This window comes from Lissotriton vulgaris, chromosome 9 (genome assembly GCF_964263255.1).
Source record: "Lissotriton vulgaris chromosome 9, aLisVul1.2, whole genome shotgun sequence".
NCBI classification, from domain to species: domain Eukaryota; kingdom Metazoa; phylum Chordata; class Amphibia; order Caudata; family Salamandridae; genus Lissotriton; species Lissotriton vulgaris.
Genome location: NC_141697.1, coordinates 138845245 through 138865365, shown reverse-complemented (window position 1 = coordinate 138865365; position 20121 = coordinate 138845245). Strand labels below are relative to the sequence as shown.

The 20121-nt window shown below is 42.2% G+C and overlaps 1 protein-coding gene across 1 annotated transcript in view; it reads left to right on the top strand.

The window, feature by feature from the left end:
* CAPN3 (calpain 3) overlaps positions 1-20121 on the top strand; it is a 421844-nt gene that overhangs the window by 303689 nt on the left and 98034 nt on the right. The window contains exons 15-16 of the mRNA XM_086937210.1: positions 2099-2135; positions 14262-14342. Coding sequence (XP_086793336.1) covers positions 2099-2135; positions 14262-14342 — 118 coding nt within the window. The remainder of the gene's footprint in view (positions 1-2098; positions 2136-14261; positions 14343-20121) is intronic.

Below are 20121 nucleotides of genomic sequence, written 5' to 3'. Positions count from 1 at the left end.
TGGAAGGGTATGCTCAGATGTGAGTCCCTTGCTCATTGCACCATCAGGATTCAAGCAAGCCGGGCCGAAGAGGCTGAAATGCCAGAAACCGGTCCCCGGTAGCTTGTTTCCTTCCCAGTGTAAGAATTGGCTTTTGTAGTTTGGTTTGCCCTGTTCCCATCATGCACTGGGACAGGAACAGACTAATTTGCATACAGCCAGGTTCTGAAACTGGGATGGTGCAGTGAGCTAAAAAACGGTGTTGGATCTAGCCCTGATCTCTTGACTGGGTGAGAGTATTCTGTTTAATTCAGAGACTCTGTCCCTCACCACCCCTTGTTGTAAATATTTTTGTCCACCCTAAGCGTGGAAGGGTATGCTCAGATGTGAGTCCCTTGCTCATTGCACCATCAGGATTCAAGCAAGCCGGGCCGAAGAGGCTGAAATGCCAGAAACCGGTCCCCGGTAGCTTGTTTCCTTCCCAGTGTAAGAATTGGCTTTTGTAGTTTGGTTTGCCCTGTTCCCATCATGCACTGGGACAGGAACAGACTAATTTGCATACAGCCAGGTTCTGAAACTGGGATGGTGCAGTGAGCTAAAAAACGGTGTTGGATCTAGCCCTGATCTCTTGACTGGGTGAGAGTATTCTGTTTAATTCAGAGACTCTGTCCCTCACCACCCCTTGTTGTAAATATGCATTCTATCTGCAGCGTACACAGCAGTTTGGGTGGATGATCAACTCTTTGTTGGCTACGTGGGCACCAAAAAAGGTCGGGCCGTGCACAAACAGACCATCTCTCGGTGGGTCGTTCTGTGCATCAAAGCATTCTACTCCTTGGCCAAGAAGGAGCCTCCTGTGGGGCTGCGTGCCCATTCCACCAGGGCAACTGCATCCACTACTGCCTTGGGACGCAGTGTTCCCTTGCAGGACATTTGTCAGGCAGCTACGTGGGCTTCCCTGCACACGTTTACCAAACACTACTGCCTTGACAGTCAGGTCCGGAGAGACGGCTTCTTTGGCCGTTCTGTGCTCCGTGATTTTCTGGTGTAATCCTGTTCGCAGACCCACCTCCGGGGTTGGTATTGCTGGGGTATCTATTCTAAGGTAAGGAATTTATCACTAACGTGTCTCTTTCAGATGCACAAGTTACTATTTGTGTAACTATATATCTGTAAAAGACATTAGTTAGTGATAGATTCCTTACTGCCCCACCCTATTCTCCCAGTTCTGCGAAGTGATTACTAGGGTTACAGTCATCCCCATTTTAGGGCCCTAGTTTTCTGCAACAATGGTCAGTATCTTGCATGGCTCTGCATTCCTGGTGCGGAAAGTCGTGTACAGAACTTTCGTCAGCGCACATGAGTGGCGCCTAAGTACTCTCCGTGACGTCATCTCGACGCTGACGACGCCAGGGATGGACACAAAGCAGAACAACGCCACCTACTGATGCGCAGGGGTACTGCAAAACAAAACTTTCCAGATCCAGTCTGACGCCTGGGGATATTCTAACGTAAGGAATCTATCACTAACTAATGTCTCTAACAGATATATTGATACACAAGTAGTAACTTGTGCATTACGTCTAGCCCCCATTCTGAAAGTATCTAAGGTAAATTGAGTGGTGGTCAGATTTGAGATGCTATGGGGGAATGTTCCAATGCACTGACTCCTTCCCAACGCCTTTTTACCCGTACTCAATGTCCTTCTGTACCCCAATCCATCAGTTCATCTCAGTACAATGTATACAGCAGTAAAACTTATAATGGCAACTAAACCCAGTTAGGAGAGAGAAAGAGCAAGACTGACCACACAGGTCATCCATCAAGCTGCACCCACCACTCTGCATGGCACTTCATGTACCTTACGCCTTCACCTCCGCATTCCACCTCATCTGCAAGCAGCAGCTTTAATGATATCACTGACACCATTTCCAAATGTCTCTGCAGTGTACGGTCTCATGATGGTTGCTCTCAATCAAGAAATAACATTTGTCTGTAACGGTATAGCTTTGGGAATTGTTTCTGATGCATACTCCTGCAACCATCCACTCAGTGGACAAGTTACTTATTTTTGTGTTTAAGAAAACCTTCTAAAATAATGATGTTTGTTTTATTTTAGGGAAGTTGAAAACAAGATTGAGGTGGACCGGCCAAGTGTATGTACTGCTGATTGCCAATTTATAGAGATCTGTTTACAGAAACAATGTAAATTGTGGAAATGAAATCCAGATTTAAAAAAAAATGAGAAATGATTTAATGGAAGCAGAGGAAGAGGTGCTTAATATATTTGGGAAAGTGTTGGGACCTTCTGCATTGACAGTAATGTCCACGTTATTGTGGTATTTCAGGTCACAGGTGGCTTTAGTGATAATTTATCATGATTTGCTAGATAACAGGTCACATCAATATTAGGATATCAAATAGATGAATCGATCAATTTTCAGGTTGGTGATCTAATATCTTTCACCTACTAGCAGCTTCCTTTAACAAAAAGAGTCAAATGTATAAGAAAACAAACATATATACAAACAAATAAACACATATATATATATATATATATATATAGCAGTGCAAAATAAAAAATAAACAAGTGCAAGTGCCCAAAGTTTTGCTAGGAGCCAACCAGCCATGCTGTTGACTACTGTGATTGCTGAATACCAACATTGCCATGGCTTGATTCCGACTTATGCACCTGTTTTCACCACCTTCCAGTCTCTGTCTCTTTGTCTCACTCTTGCAAGTTCTTTTACAATAAAATGTTTGCCTTTTGTCTCTTTTCCCTATATTTCACTTCCTCTTTTCAATTTTCTGTCTTTCTCTCCCTTGCTCGGGAGCAAAGCCGGATTATAAAAAATAAGCCTCTGTCCCAACAAATGTGTACTGGTACCCACCACTTGCAACCACATGCACAAATTAATCATAGACATAGACTGATCTACATCAGTTTCTTTATGTAGTAGATGTCTGAAACTGCTTTGTTATCCCCAGTTGCCGTCTTCTTTATTGATAAGTCCAGAGAGGCCTAACTGTCTGGAGTTCTAGTTAGCATGGGTTACGTAGTATGAAGGCACATCTACAGGAGTGTTGGGAATATGTCTCTATACTCTACTTCCTTTTTGGTTAGTGTGTCCACACTGCGGCTACAGACCTTGAGAGGGAACTGTGTGACGTTAAACCTGTGCGTTGACCAGGTGTTTGCCCAAGCGGATACATCATACGACCTTCTTGCTTTGTGTGATAAATAAAATAATTACACAGAGTACAGCTGTAAAGAATTCTGCAACCACACCTAGCAGTAAATGCAGCCATTTATTATCTTGCCTTTTATATTTATTTTTTAATTGTTCTGGTGTGGACCTTCACCATGTTAGAATGGTATATTAAAAAACGCCTGAATGCAAGTGGTCTTTCTGACGCATGCATACACATCAGAGGCTATCTTGGAGTGACGGGCATGTGTGCCAATGTTCCAAAAGCGTAGGCAAATCGAACAGTCCTGCCTTTTAGAGATGAGACATATTGTCTTTGCTAATGATTTTTTACAGTGGTACTAAAATTGGTAGAAGGTTGGGTGCCAGGTGGAGGCAGGGCGGAGAAGAACGCCATGGCTACAGGTTCCTTGTCAAGGGCAGTTAGAGCCATGTCACTGACGCCATGATATAAGGTGGCTCCCATATTCACAGTTATTCTGTCACTGTGTCACTAGATGCATGTCAACAGTCAAATGTAAAAATATTCTAGAAACATGCCTGCTTGTTTTTCTGCTTGAACTTCAGTCTGTGGTTTTGCTGAATGTTGCTCAATTTTAGGATCCTGTTTGGTGGGTCAGTGTCTGCAAGTTTCTTTGCCTTCTGCCACAGAAGGGTTTTTGCATAGTACAGGGGTGCTTTGAATGCAATCCTCAGCTCCACCAGAAACTAATTGAGAGCTTTTGGGATCAGGTTTTACTTTTGCCTGTGTTTTCTTGGAGTGAGATTCAATCCAGCCTCTTGAGTTTGTCCTCAAATGTATTAATTTGCAATACGCTAGATATGATAACCAACATGATGATCTGATCAGGTTCCTGGTGCTAAGAGCGTTTTTTTCAATCATGAGCACTATAATGTTATGTTATTTATGAAGGTATCCAGGTGCTGAGTAGGGAAGGCCTGAGGGGGAGGAGGAGATCATGCCTGTTTCACCTGGAAGAGCCATATCTTGAGGTTCCTTCGGAAGTCCAAGAAGGAGTGTGAGGTTCTGAGGTGTTAATGGAGGTCAGTCTAGCTTTTGGCTACAAGGTCTGATAAGGAGCGTCCTCCGCCTCTGGTCTTCTTGTTGCAAGGGGGGTGTGCTCTTGCCTGGGACACAGATCAAAGGTGTATGGGGGTTGGTAGAGTTTGAGGCTGAATTAAGTTGGACTGGTGTTGTGGAGAGCTTTGTATACGTTAGTAAGTAGCTTGAACTTACATATTTCCTGGACTGGGAGCCAGTGGAGACTGTTGAGATGTGGGCAGATGTGGTTATTTCTTGGGATGTTCAGTATGAGTCTTGTGGCGGCATTCTGGGTAGTTTATAGTCGGCCTAAGAAATGGGCTGGGATGCCCATGTACAAGGTGTTTCTGTAATCAAGTCTACTTATGGTTAGAGCTTGGTTGACCGTTCGTCTGGTGTTCAGTGGGATCCACTTGAAAAACTTGCATAGCATTCACAGGGTGTGGAAGCAAGACGAGGAGACGGCGCTGAACTGTCTGCTCATGGAGAGGTTAGTGTCCAGGATGATTCTAATGTTCTTGGCATGGTCCGCAGGGGAGGCCAAGTTTGGAGGACCACCAAGAGGCATCCCAGTGGGAGTGGTTGTTGCTGAAGTGTAATAACACTATAAGAATTTGGAATCTAGAGTTTGGAAAATTTATCAGTAGCAGAAGGTTAGGGGGCCACTGGTTTCAAGGCAAAAGACATGCTTGTGAGAGAATGAGGGCTTACTGTTCTGGACGATATCAACTTCCAGATTAAAAACGCCTGCCTTTAAACTATGCTTATATCCATTCCAAATAAAGGATACATGTCCTTCACCTGCTGACATTACAAAAATGTATGACCGGGCATGAAGAGGGAGAAGGCTTTAAGTCATGCTGCAAATAGGGTATGTGGTGACTAATGGCACAGGTGGATGTGAAATACAAATTGGCATAAAAGATTATTGAATATCCAAAAGTTGGATGACCTTGCCTTTGTAATCAATAGCGAGAATAAATCTGATATTCATGGCGATCCAGTTTATATGGCTTTATAAGCAGCTACAATGGCCATAAATCTGCCTATTATCTAGATCTTTTATCTGTGGTGGGTCAGCCTGGCGAATAGTTACTGCAAGAGTTTTTTAGGTTGAGCCTTTCTTGTTTCAAAAGACCTATTGTCATTTTACGAAGAATGTACAATGAGAATAAATCCTGTCCCCTTCTTAATGCTGGTTGGCTTTACACACTCATTTGCTTGCTTCCTATCTGATGGATTGACTTGCCTCGTCCATCTTGTGTTTGTCCCTCCCCTGGAGCGTAGCCTCCTATGTCCTTCCACTGCTCACGTTTAGGAAGCTACTTTATTCTTATTCCTTAAGCACTTCATAAGAGTGCATGTGTTTTCCAGGTCTTCCCCTGTGCTCAATGTTGATAACCTCATGCCTATGCCTCTGCCCCTCCCCATGCATCGCGTTTCTCTTGCCCATGTCCTTCTCCCTTTGGCCAATGTTTTTCGCTCCCTGATGTGTGTCTTTTCCTGTCCTCCTTGGTACCTCCATTGTGTGCTTTCCCCCACCCGCTACCCCAACATGCTCATTGTTGTCCTACTTTCCCAGCCTTGCTCTTCTTTTATTTATTTATTTATTTATTTATTTATTTTGAGGGCCAAGCAGCAAATTGCTAACAGCTTTTCCGCTTTCAGAATCAAAGCGGTTTTGCACGACTTCATTTTCACGTCTACAAAATGACATTGATGTGCCTACAAAATGATGCTGTTGTTCTTTTTTATGCTGTACAGCTACAGTCTTTTTCTGATGATGCACAGCAGGAACAAAAATCCCGAGACTTTTTTGTTGGCCGGATCGCGGTCCGTTAAAGAGTGAGCCGTTAATCAATACGAACAGTCTTGTGCCACTCAAACCTATCTCCATTTGATGTTGAAGCTGATACAAATAAATATCAAGTATCTTGGTGAAACCGACAGACGCTGTGGCCACGTGACTTGTTTTGAACTTTTTGCAACACAGCAGCATTGTCTCTTTCTCGGTTTCCTCCGCAATTTCTACCTGTCCTGATGATGGTCTTATAGACTACTGCTTCAAAGACCAAAACATCGACCTCCACATCATCTCCTAAGGAATTTATGGGGCATATTATCAAGGGGGTTTATCTCCAAGCCAAGATAGCGGAGATAAAATTATCTCCCTATTACCTAGCTGTCGCTAACACCAGTTAGCGACAGCTAGTAGGAGATAGCGACCATCTTGGGCCCCATTTTGCATGTCAGTGATATTAACACTAATGACATAGAAAGTGGGCGTGCTAAGATGTTAGCGACTGAAAACAGTCGCTAACATCGCTATCTCCTATTACCAACTTTTGGAGATATTCGCACTAAGCGCGAATATCTCCAAAAGCTAACACCTGCCCTGAGCAGTTCTTAGCCATGTTATCCAATGGGAGGTGGATAACATGGCTAAGAGCATTAGCTCGGTAATGCATGAATATCGCTGACTTTTCAGCGATATTCATGCATTGGGGCGATTTTTATCGCATTTGCGATAATAATACCAAGGTTTATTTGCAGTAAAAATCGCCGCAGCTCAGCGGTAAATTTTTGTCTCTAACCAAGCAATAGCGATAATTATCGCTATTGCTTGGTAATATGCCCCTATGTTCCTAAGAGTGACATTTGTCAATTCTTGTTGCAAGTTGCTCTTTTTCAAGTCTTGGGGTTGATGTTTGTTATGATTTGATTTGTTTAATTGATTTATACATCTTTTCATGACATCTGTTGATTATGTTTTTACTTACTGTATACCCTTGAATTAATTTCTGAAAGACTAAATACAGAATATATTTTCATATAAATAGGATTTTCTGTGTGCTTATTCTTCCTATTTTTTGATTTACTGCTGTAGTCCTACGGACACTTCATTGTTTGATTGTATGACAAACATTTTGATTCACATCAAGAAATAATCATAATATCTGATCATAAATAAAATCCCTTGTAGACAACTCTCACTTTATATTGCTTTGAAATAAAGCAACTTTTTCCTTAAAGGAAAACGGGATGTGTTTCAGAAGGAAATGTGAAACATTTCTATTTCATTTTTTAATGGTAGGCAGCGGTCCATGGGACCAGTGTCTTCTCTTAAAAAAGGCTTTTGCTTCCATTCACAAAGAGGAAGCATCCTCTAGGGACCCCTTTGCGTTTGCGAATGGGTTACGACCTACTTTTGAAGTAGGTGGTAAACTGCAATTGTTTTGCGCCCGCATTCCGGTTGCAAAACATTCGTACAGCGCCTTGTGACTTGCTATTAGGAAGGGACGCCCTACTGACTCACAAAGTAGGGTTAGTACATGTGAAAAGGCAATTTAGCGGTTGCAAACGGCCCTATTTTCTGTTTGTGACCCCTAAAAGTCGTCATGCATCTGGCCCCAGGTTTCTAAAACTCTGTTCCATTTGTATAATAATTAGTGTATGATTAATATACATGTGGATACTTTCTGTTGTGTGTTACTCATAAAAGGCAGATAAGGTTCCAATAACATCGAAATGAAAAACTAGGTGGATTGTCTCTCAGGCATTAGCTGTAGGTGAGTCATGATCCATCAGTGGAAAGGCAGAGTTGTTTCCAGGACTGAGGTACAGGGTTAGCAAAAATGAAAAGTTTTTTATTAGGTGTAAATTGCTGCCATGTTCTTTCACCATTTTCTGTGATCACTAGACTTTTGATAGTACTTTTGGGTCAACCAATTAACTTAAAAAACAATCACATACAACATGAATGTCTAAAGTTCCTATTAAATATCATTGTCAACTAACCATAACATCAGATACAGGGTGTAGAATAATGGTATTGGTTCTATTGAATTGAATATAGAATTGTTTTTAAATTCTTACATTGTTTTCTCTTTTTTTTTTCTCTTGGCCAGAAAAAGAAAAAAAAGGTTTGCCTTCCTAAGTAGCTTGCCCTGAGTGCATATGGCTTACTAAGATGTGTGTGCACTCATGTCAAAGTTAATGTGACAGACATTGTACTACAGTGGCTAATTCATATGTCTAGTAGCACCAGTGCATGTTGTCAGAATGCAGCTTACATAAGTAATGCATGTTGCATCCCATTCTGCATGTCCAACCCCCAATTATTCATTATGAACCTGTTTTCCCCTCCTGCTTCAAGTAATAAACTTTATGTTAGTACCCAGTTAAGTATGAAATTAGAAGAGTAGGTACTCTCCCTAATAAGATAGTTCTGAAAGTTCACTCCTCACTTTGATGAATTGAGCCTGTAGTTGACCCTTTTTCCCTTTCTTGACCGGTCCATAGCAATCTGACGACTTCTTGAAGAACATAGAAAACATTTTGCTTTCTTTAGATATATTCTGCTATTACAATTTCTCGGATAGTGTTATATGTGAACCAACAGTAAATTATACTATTGCAGAGGCGGCCGTTGCCTACCTAAAGTGGTCGGGCGTCCGCTGGTGGAGAGGGTGGCCGTTTGGGGGGGGTGGAAGGGAAAGAAAAAAATATAATTAAAAAAATAAATTTGAAAGACAGACTTCTGCTCTGGTCCCCCTGATGCCTGCCTTTCAACTCCTCTCGTCGGCCGACCGGAAGGGGATGAGCTCTCACGGCACAGGCTCCAAACACAATCCAGATGCTGCTCTCACATGAGAACAGCGCCAGGATTGGTCGAGGGGCCTCGTTTGCCTCTCAAACGGTTAATTGGAGCTTGTGGCTCTTCTCCAACCCGGCTGTGTAAACAGCCGTTTGGAGAAATATAAGTGCACATATATGTTTGGCTGGCCTAGGCCGGCCGGACAAACACACATGCGCACTTATGCGGGCACGCAACTCCTCCTCCCTGCCATGCCCGGCTCGGCCCCGCCCTATACCTGTTGTATTGTGGGGCTCAGACAACATAAATTAATTCATTAATACCCCACGTCTTTCTCTATTTCTCTTTTCACTTTACTCAGGGCCATGGCGCCTCGACACCTTCGGGTAGTAGTGCGTGATATACATTTTAATTACATAAATAAATAAAATGATAATAACATTGTTATTATCATTTTATTTATCGTCTGATGGCATGGACTGTGGTGCGACGCTCCTCCGCCAATATGAAGGAGCTGTCCCAATCTATTGTATCGGTCTCCTACACCCAACATTATATCTACTTACTGATGTAGATATTTATTATCTCTTTTTATTTGCTTTGCTTTTCATTGGTGATACTATTTCATTCATTCTTTTCTATCTCTCTGAAATATTTGTAAAATAGAAGACATACATTAAAGCTTTGTTCACATGATATTAGTTAGCACAGTGCATCTGATTCAAAAAAGTGTTTTTGCACCTAGGCTACATTAGACTGATCCCTTAAACTACAAGTATGAAACCCCGTTAGTGATTTACAGAATGTAAATATGCATTCCAAAATGATATCTTACTCCTATTTTGTTTACAAGCCCAGAGGTCCATCGCCTCCGCCCCTCAATGTTTTCCCGGATGGGACCTCTTTTTAAAGCAACACCTGCCCCTTTAATTGACACAGGCTGCTGTAAAAAAAATCTTCCTCATTTTGGAATGTTAATGCAGGAACTGAGGTCTGCTGTCCCTTGCAGGCCTCCATCACTGCATTTGCCGCCACTCATATGGTGTTGTAAATGGCTACTTACCTAATTAATATTTATGACATAGTTGGCATTGCAATAATAGGGGAGCTAAACATAAGTGTGACTTTATAATAGGAATCAGACAAGGCAAAGGAAAAAAAATAAATTTAATGGACCACACAGAATATTTGCCAGTGGTAAAATGTCTCACTATGGGACATTTCTTTTACCGCGTGCAATAAATACCTCAGATTTTGAGGAAAATTAGAGTTTATGTGTTAATTTGGTGTTTTCTCTTTTGAATTGTAAATTTATCAGAATTTACGGCCGATTTGCACCTCCTTAACTTTTGAAGGTTTCACTTGGTAACTGTAGCATCAAAAAGAATATAGGTATAATATAGGTATTTTAAAATGCACTTGGGTTAAGAACCAGGCCAGGTGAAAGAGGGAACCTGACAAGCCTGGATAACTATTAGGTGCATTAAAGAGAAACACCTTTGCAGTTAAAAATATGTTCCCATGACAATAGAATCTCAAGTTAACAAAATGGCTCTGGTCTCAAGCCAGCTTTGATGGCGACCAAGATGAGATGAGGTTTCTTGAGAGCTACGGATTGGTCTCTACTGTCTCTTCTTCATATGCCGCTTTCTCGGAGTCGGGAAGTCAATGGATAGTTTCAATTGATCTTTCAATGGATGTTAGTAGTGAATACTCTTAACTGAAAGGGATCATTAGGCGGGGAGCCGGCAAACATGGATGCAAGGCCTCCAATGGAAATGGTAGTTGCTTCCTGTTGGTTGTTGAATGGAAACCTGTCAAAGTTGCTCAGTGACCCATTAATTGGACACAAAGCTTGATGTCTGCAAGGAAGGCGCTGTTCTGTACCTTGAATAGAGGTCAAGTGACCTCTAGCTAGCTGCAGTTTGGTTGAGCCAGGGCCTTAGCTGAAGTGAAATGGAGTTCACAGAAAGCAAGAAAGTTTAAGATTACTGTGAAGGAGAATCTGACCCTTTTCCTTGTAAATATGTTTGTCTTCTTGTGAGGTCCTTCGGGTACATCAGTTTTGTTAACTCTCCATATGAGCTGGTGTTTCATTGTTCTTCCCATTTGACATGGAATGCTTTTCACTCATCCTACTTCCTTTGTTTATGGTCACATGACTGATGGTCAACCCAATAACAGGACTTCATGCCATGTTAGCTGAGGAATACTGAAAGACTTGTGATGTTGGGAGTGATCAATTGGGAGACTATTGGGTGCGTGGGTGCACTGTGGCATCATATGAGTCCCTTTTTGTATAGACAATAATACACTTAATCCTAAAAAATGCAGCCTTTTTGACATATTGACTTTTTGGATGCCATCAACCATTGTTGATCCTTCTGAATGCAAAATATTGCATCATACATATTTTTTGTAGTCTTTCAAATGAGTAATTATGTGTAATGTTTGAATGGAACAAATAATTGCATTTGGTGCCCTTGTGCCCTGGATTGGAAGTCTTACTTGTCAGCATGATGCTCATCATATGTGCTGTTTTGGTGTGCTTGACCCAGTGGTCCTCTTGCACGAGACCCAGGGTCCAAAAATAAATTACATCATCTCGTTTGCTGTGCATGGATGGCTTTTGAAACCAAAAATATGCCTTCTTCTCGTTTGTCTGGTGCAAGCAGGAATATGCCCCAGTCACTCTTAATGAGCATGGATGCATACATAAATGTGTCTTAATTTCTCTTAACCTGCTGGGTGCAAGCATGAATGTGTCTTAATCTGTTTTGATTTGCATAGATATCTGGTGTTAATACAAATATGTCATAGTCACACTTTATGTGGATGGGTGTCAGATGCAAATACAAATATTTCTTAGGACCCGAGTTATATATTTTGGCGATATGGATACTCCGTCATGATGGCGTATGCAAACTGCCAAGACTGTGATTCGCCCACCCGATTTAAATGTAGATGTACCTTTAGTTTAATCAAAGCAGAGACTACTCCGTCTACGGTCTACGCCGTGATTCACCTCCTCTGACTGCCCAATGAAGTAAGGGCCGTCGGAGGTTGACCTCTAATTCTGCCTACCTAATTTAGATGGGTGGAATTAGGGGTCAGTATTCATCGCCTCCAGGAAAACCCCGGCGGTAAGGGGCAGTGAAAACTACAAAATGGATTGTCTTTTATATTTTCATAAAGAAAATCCTGCTTGACTTAGTTGTGCTTAAAACTGCAAAAAGCATTTACCGGTACCGCGGCAAAAGTGGTTCCTGGCAATGGTTTATGAATTGACTGCCAGTTTGGCGGTCACTTCATAACTTGGTGGGCAGAGGTGCATGTCAAGATGACGGAGGAAATTACTCAGTCGCCCTGATTGCCAACCCATCGTCCGCCAAATTGTAAATTGATTCCTAAATCTCTTTTTACTTCAATGAGGGCAAGTATATGCCTTTTATCTCTTATTGTATTGATGTCAGATGCAAACACAACTATATCTTAATTTCTCTAAATATGCATAGCTTTTAAACATAAATATATGCCCTGACCTCACTTGATTTGCATGTACAAAGAGGAATAAACCTTAGTCTCTTGTGAATGCATTGATCTAAGGTGTAAAGAAATATATCCTCAACTTCCCTGACCTGCATGGTTGTTGGCTACAAGTAGGGATACGTTCTAATCTCTCATGCATTGCATGGATAAAAGGCATTTCAGCAAATAAAACACAGACAAGCCATAGAACTTCTAGTTCCATTTAAAGAGAACTAACCTTCAGCAAGAAGAGAAATCTGACTCCATAACTTGGAGCGCTGTCCACTCTGCTTCATCCAGAACAGGACATGTTTACATTGACACCTTTACTAAATTTGTATGTGGCAACAAAAGCAGATGTAAGTGGTGGCTGCAGCTGCATGAGAAACGTATCCAATAGTGTGGCCCTTTTCTGAACAAGGAAGCATGCAGCATGGAATGCTGGTGGTCCAGATCTTCTCAAACACAGGGATCTCTTCTTTCTTAACCCCACTTCCATTCTTTTCCTCTCTTGCCCCGCCCCTTCTCTCTCCATAGCCAATCATCTTTGTTTCTGACAGATCAAACAGCAATAAGGAGATCGGAGGTGACGAGGTCGACAACCAGACAAACAAGACGGAGGATAAAAAAGAGAAAAAAGAGGAGGTTTCTGTACTTTCTGGCATGAAGTCAGTGGGTCTGGTGGTTTCATCATGACTTGCTGATTCAATAGAGGAAGTGTCACCATATTACCAAGTGTCACTGGAACACTTCTTTTAGAACTTGGCTTAAGCGCTAGAGATCATTGTTATCCTGTGAGTCATCTTGTAACCTAAGAGAAGAGGAAAATAGCTCCATTTATTTCATATTAACAAATAAGCTTATTCTTTCCCCTGTACATGGCAACTAATTGGGTATTAATCAACTAGAAAATACTGATTTGGGGACCCACAGTCAGAGTAAGTGGTAAGGCATTGATCAGACATCCATTTTGTGTATATTAAAACACATACTTGTGCTACTTAAAAACTTAAATTGTGCTAATGTCTTTGTCAGAAAATAATTTGCCCTGCTACATATAACTTCAGACAAATGCAGTCACATAAAAGTTTTCTATACCACCAATAAAGTAGCTTTTTTGGAGAAGTTAGATGTTACTAGTAGACTAATCCTCTCGGGTGATGGGGACTGAAAGTTTATTGGATAGACTTTGGTCTATAGCAGCAACAGTGGAGGTTTTTTAGCAAAGGGGGGCAACTGTGTATTGCAGTGAGTAGGGCATCTTCAGCTGGCCAGGATAAAAGGTGGCACATGCCCTCACCTGTTGGCTCTTCATAATTTCAGCCAGTGTATTTGAAGGCTTGTTTGAGCGTAGGAAATTTTAGGCATTACCCGGGAGAGCATTAGAAAGATCCTTGATTAATGGTTGAAGAGACTTCCATATCGGGAGCCTGTACTCTGTGGAACCTGCCTCTTGTTTTTAGAAATAGATTAGTTGCAGTTGGATAGTCAGTGTTGAAGAGTGTTGCATGACCTTAGATTCTTGGTTGGTACATAGTGGGAACTAGCTGCTGGAGATATCGTGGACTCTTCCTTCGAAAGTCTTTGTGCATGTACGATGAATTTTATACTGTTCTCTGTCTATAGTATGGATGTACAGAGGACTTGTGAAACATGAAAGGATATCCCACTACAGAGCTAGTCACTGAACTAAAGTAAGATGGTGCAGTCACTGTTGCTATACTCCAAGTAGAGGGAGATTTTGAGAAAAGCTCAAGCTAGCATTTCTGAAATGTTGATTTTTGAAATGAAAAATGGTGGGTCGAAGTGGCTGCTCTGAAGTTAAATAGTTCTGTAGTTCTTGTGAAGTTAGTTGATAGTTACATCTGAGAATGATGATTCAAAATGTTCCTTTGTGTCATTGCAGACTCCTGTGGCCAACAAAGACAATGAGAGCGAAGAGCAGAATCATCAGTTCAAGAGCATCTTTCAGCAGATTGCAGGAGAAGTGAGTACTGCTTCTCAATTCTGCCTATTATGCACTGGGAACCAGTGGTTTTAGGATAGTCCATCCAACGTCTTGTGCAATGTTATTGGTGGTATTGTGTCCCTTATAACATCAAGATTGCACGAACATAGGTTTGGTTTTGGGGTGAAACGCTGCTGGAAAGTGTAGATGAATACAAGTACGTTGGGGTACTTATTGATAATAAAGGGAGTTATTTTTTTTAACACAGAAGGCTGTGATTCAAAAGAAAGGCCGGGTCTTGGCTGTAGCTTTCAAAAATGAAAAGAAAAAATTAGCTGGTCCATCTCTAAAGCCACTCCTGGAAGTCATAGGAGCAAAGATCTTCCAACAATCTCATATGGAAATGAAGCATTAAGAGGGCAGGGTGCCAGCACCCTAGATAATGCAATCTCTTGAGCTTATAGAATAATATTCTCCTTGCCAAGTTACACCTCTTCTGCACAGATAAGGTTAGAATTCAGGTTGTTCAAGCAGTCATTAGCTAGACGTGCTGCATATATATTATGCAGGAATAAGATTAGGAAAGCTGAACCCAACTCATTGAATCATATGTTATGGGACGAGCTAAAGCACCGCAACACATCACCGACAAGGGTGTGCCTACAAGAGTTCCTTGTCCTTACAGGTCTTGCACAACTTTGGGAAATTCCACCCAATCTACTGACCTTTAAGCGTTTGGTCAAGAAGTCACTTAAAATTCAATCCGTCATAGAGGACAAAACCATATTAGCAAAAAGGGCACATGGGTGGATGACATCAAATACTTATAAGACTATTGCCCTTAAAGATTATTTTAGCACGGGTTACACCGCTTTTATCAAGCAAGAGTTTCTAAAATACTGGCTGGGGTTATTACTGGTTAAAGAGCAAATGGCACCTTGGCAGACCTGCTGTTTGTTGACTCTGTGGGACTAACAAGGAAGATATGTTGCACCTAGATTGTTTTTGCAACACTGTACAGACAGAAAGAAAACAACTATTAATTCGGGCCTCTAACTAAAGGGAAATTTGAACAAGAAGGCGGGCACATTCAGACTGTTTCGATCCAAGGCACCCTCAGCTAAATCACTGTTTAGTCAAATTTTTGTTAAAGGTGGCGCAAAGACTACAGTTAACGTCATTTTGTTCAATGCAGCCAACATAAATTCCTGCTTACCGGTAATATCAGCTTTAAGGAATAATATATTGCACACAAAGGCACTATCAGGGCAGACCTGTTGACTCTTGGACTAAATCCCCTCGAAGAAAATCTATGAGTTGTAATACGTCTGGGATTAAACTGCAATCAGTTTGCCTTGTAGTTGATATTATTCCTTGTAAAAAAACAACTGTTCTGTACAAATAGTACCTCCAGTTTTTAATGCATTGATTTTTACTTTCGTTTTACCATTCAAAAACTTTTTTAAATTGGATTGCAAATATTTTACCTTTAGAATGATTAATTTTATCTATACTATGTAATAGTGTATTTATATTGTACAATTATTAAGCAGTGGGCGGGCTACAAGCACCTTCGTAAGCCCACAATATGTTTTTTGTAATTGGGTAGCTGTATTGTGTGGTAGACCAGACCAAGTAACTGGAAACTTTGAGCCCGATTTACTTTCTATGCTTTTCACTCCCTGACCATCCCCATGTTCCTCAATAGCAAATAGGAGGTCTTTGAGAATCAAGGAGTCAGCCTTGTGATGTAATTTAGCAGTCAAAAAGTGAGTAATGTCACTTCTGTAATCACTGGCTTTTTGTTAACTTGACTTCAATGCAAACTGTTTATCTTAATGTGTGGGAGAAAGAAAATTTGGGGACCAGCATGCAAAACATTTTTGGAGTTGCTAAAGCTTCAATTCACAGGTGCAAAAATGCAGACCAACGTGTACAAAAGTCACAGGGAGGATTGAAATTGTCTTTTGGGCTTGTCAAATGCGCTTGGCGACCCATAAATGATTGGTGATGGATTGTATAATCGGCATCCCTTTTTCCTTTTAATTCAGTATACAATGCATCATTGATTTATGACTGCAGTTGCAAACACAAACCATTGATCTAATACCTACTCATGAAAGGGGGTGGTATGGCTTTCACTGAGAGGCAGCGTCGACCTTGCGAATGGTGGCTGCTCGCACTTGGAGGAGCAGATAGCAGTTCAGTAAGGCGGCAGTCCATGCATGGCCACCAGCACCCACACCCATTAAATGAATAATAAATTGTATTTTTGAATGCAGCCACTGTTCTTCATAAACCCAATGTTCAACCTTATTCACAATAAGGGGCAGTGCCTACACCCCCTGTTTATGATCATCCAAGCCTCCTTCAAGTTACAAAAGTACATTGTGAATCCCAACAAAACACTGTGAATCATAAAAACCTGTTTGCAGTTGATAGTTGAACACTGTTAGACCTGGCACCCTTTGCATGGTTTTGCCCTACCTTTATGCCTTCAGAACTGTTTTTGCTTGACTTAGGACTCTTCACATTTTACCACTGCTAAGGTGCTTGTGCTCTTTCCCTAACACATTGTAACATTGGCTTGTACCCAATTAGCATATTTTATTTACTTGCAAGTCCCTAGGGCCTGTGAATTAAATGCTACCAGTGGGCCTGCAGCACTGGTTGTGCCACTCACTTAAGTAGCACTCTAAACATGCACCAGGACTGCCATTTCAACATGGCAAAATAAACCTCTTACAAGACCCAAACCTTTATTTTTAATACATATAGTTGCCCCTAAGGTAGTCCCTGGACAGCCCCAAGAGCAGGGTGCACTGTATCTAAAAAGTAGGACATGTACTTTTAGGTTTTACATTTCTGGGTAGTGAAAAACTCTTACATTTGTTTTTCACTGCTGGAGGGAAATACCTCTCCAATAGGATAAAATTGGAATTACTGTATTACATATTATAAGTGTCATTTCCAAATGGGTACAGGTAACCCCTTCATGTTTGCTGTCTCTGAAATCACAATTTAAAACCCTAATTTATGGTGGAAAGTAGGATTTATCATGCAATTCTGGTAAATGCCACTTTTAGAAAGCAGGCATTTTCTTGCCTTAGCCAGTTGGTGCTTGCATCCTGTCTCTGGGTCACATCACTGGGAGTGGATGACAGTTGGGCTTTATGTATTCCTCCTAGACAGCCACACAGAATGGGGCGATTAGGTTTGATTGGATGGGCCATCACTGGCAGAATGGGAGGGAGGAGCTGGGCACCACCCCGCCTACAGTTGAAAAGGCTATGTCCTGTCTCTACACAAAGGGCTGCATAACCCCTATGGTTAGTCTGGAGCCAGGGCCAGGAAGGCAGAGCACCTGTTCACTTCAAAAGGTAAGCCTCTATAAGCGTCTCCCAAACTTCAAAGACACAACTGTGTTTAAATACTGGACCTCAGACACCACCTCGTTAGTACACTTATGGACCTGTGGATTCTCTAACTGGAAGAAGGAATGATGCGCTGCTTAAAGGACTGCCACTCTGCTGGACTGGACTGGACTGCTACTCTGAAGAAACTGCTGCCTTGCTGTGCTAACTGGTGTCCTCTTGTGTGGGTGAGAAGGTCTGGACCTGCATCTCTTGAACCTAGAATCCAGAGTGACTCCTAGGGCTAGTTGGCTGGCTTCTGACTCAGCGGGCTTCCTTGGATCTGCACCTGGACTCTGCTCTCTGTGAGCATACCATGCCACGCGGTGCCACCCTAGTCCTGGACCCTTGGAAGTTGCCTGAAGGTGCTGTGCCAGCCTCTGTGGATCCAGCAGAACTAACACATTTCCTCTGCTGCATGGCGCAAACCGAGCAGAACCACGTATCGCCTCTGCTACATGGTTTGGTCCCGTCACAAAGATCCACATAACAGCTCTTTGGAACCACCGATTCGCTTGTCTTAGCGACACATCCTCAGCTCAGGACCTTGCATCTCTTGTCGACAGCAGCCTCAATGGCAAAGCCAGACTCTGCATCGCAGCTTTTCAGCTGTTCAGAAACAACGCATTGCACTGGCATCTCGCCGCATCCTTTACATCGAAATTTGTATTGCAAGCCCCGGCGATGGGATCCTTGACGACAACGCAGCCGATCGCATCACAGCCTCGCTGCAACCTTGGAACCAACACGCCGCTCAGTCTTCGCAAACAAATCTCCAACCTGGATCCTTGCAACGTCCTGAAAACCAGAATTTTAAGTACTCAGTTCAGTGGTCCTAACTAGGTCCCTGTAGCAGACCTGTGGTTTGTCGTGGTTAGCCCGAACTTGTGACTTGGTCACTTTTCGTGCGCGACTAGATATCCACAGTTGGAGCTTTGTACTTTTTGATGCTATTTTCACTAAGATCTTTGAAATTGCTTATCTCTGGTTCTCCTGATGTTATTTTTGTTGTTTATGTCTTGTTTTATTCATTAACATAAGTTCCCTTTTTCTATCTTGGTGTGTGGTGTTTTCCACTTTATTACTTTTTTAAGTATTCCACAAATACTTTACACATTGCCTCTAAGTTAAGCCTGACCACTCTGTGCCAAGTTAGCAGAGGATCGAGCACAGGTTAATTTGGGGTTGGCTTGTGTCTCACCCTAACAAGGGTTGTGGGTGCTGATTGACCAGGGCTCACACCTCAGTCAACCAGTAACTCAGTTTCTCAAAAACACTGAAAACATACGATTACAAGATTTTTTTTCATGCACCACAACACAGCAAGACAACTTGCTGTGCTGTGCTGCATGGAAGGGAAAGGGCAGGAATGCACCATATTTACTGTTATGTGGCACATTCCTGTCCTCTTCTGCGATGGTACACACATTGCAGCCATGATGCAAGGGTGACTTGCAGGCACCTTTGTTTCATGGTGCAAGGGTCCCTGATTTAAGGCAGGGTTCTTTTTGTGCCAGAAGTGCCACCTCCTGCACAAAAACAATCCTTAGAGGCAATTACCTCTTTGCAGGCGGGCTGCAGAATGCAGCACTCTTAAAAAGAGAAAACTACAAGGAGAAGTAAAAATATTTCTCCTTGTTGTGCCTGTGGTGTGAAGGTGCACAATTCTGACGCTTTCCCAGAACCAGGGTTGGTAAATCTGGGAATGCATCAGAGTGCATGGCTGATTTCTGGAACACCCATGCTCCACCCATGTAACCCCTCCACCACACAGTGTAACACAAGGCAGCCACTTGCGCTGCCTTGCATTACACCAGATTGACCAAGCCATGCAGGGAGGCATTTGCATGGCTTGGTAAATCTGATTCTGGGTTTAGCATTACCCTATGTCTCCTTGCATGGATCAAGGGAGATGCGAAACAATGATAAATCAGCCCTAGAGTCTTCAAGTTCCTTGACCCGATGGTCGTAACTCATCAAGAGAAGGGCAGATCTCATTACTGAAGCAGGGCAGGTGGCTGTATTCCCTCTGGGAAATTCAAGTGTGAGCAAAAGGCATACACTGGAACCAAAAGTAAGATCTTTCTAAGCATAGTGATTCCTCCTATTACATACACCAACCAGGTGCTGCACCTCAATGCAGCAGTGCAGGGTCATAGGACCTCGAGCTACGCCAGATTTGGCCAGTGGATACCTGGAAATGATTACGGAAGAGCGGTCAAAGGTAAATAAAAATCAGGAATCAAAAGTTGGCACAGGTAGGGAGCTCACCTGCAATAGGAGAGGGGTTGTTTTTGAGCAGCCCTCCACAGGATGAGGGTAAGAGCAGGCTTCTTATTGCACCATGTGCACATCTCTGCAGTTCTTGGGCCTAACAAGAGAACCCAAACATCGAAGGTTATCAA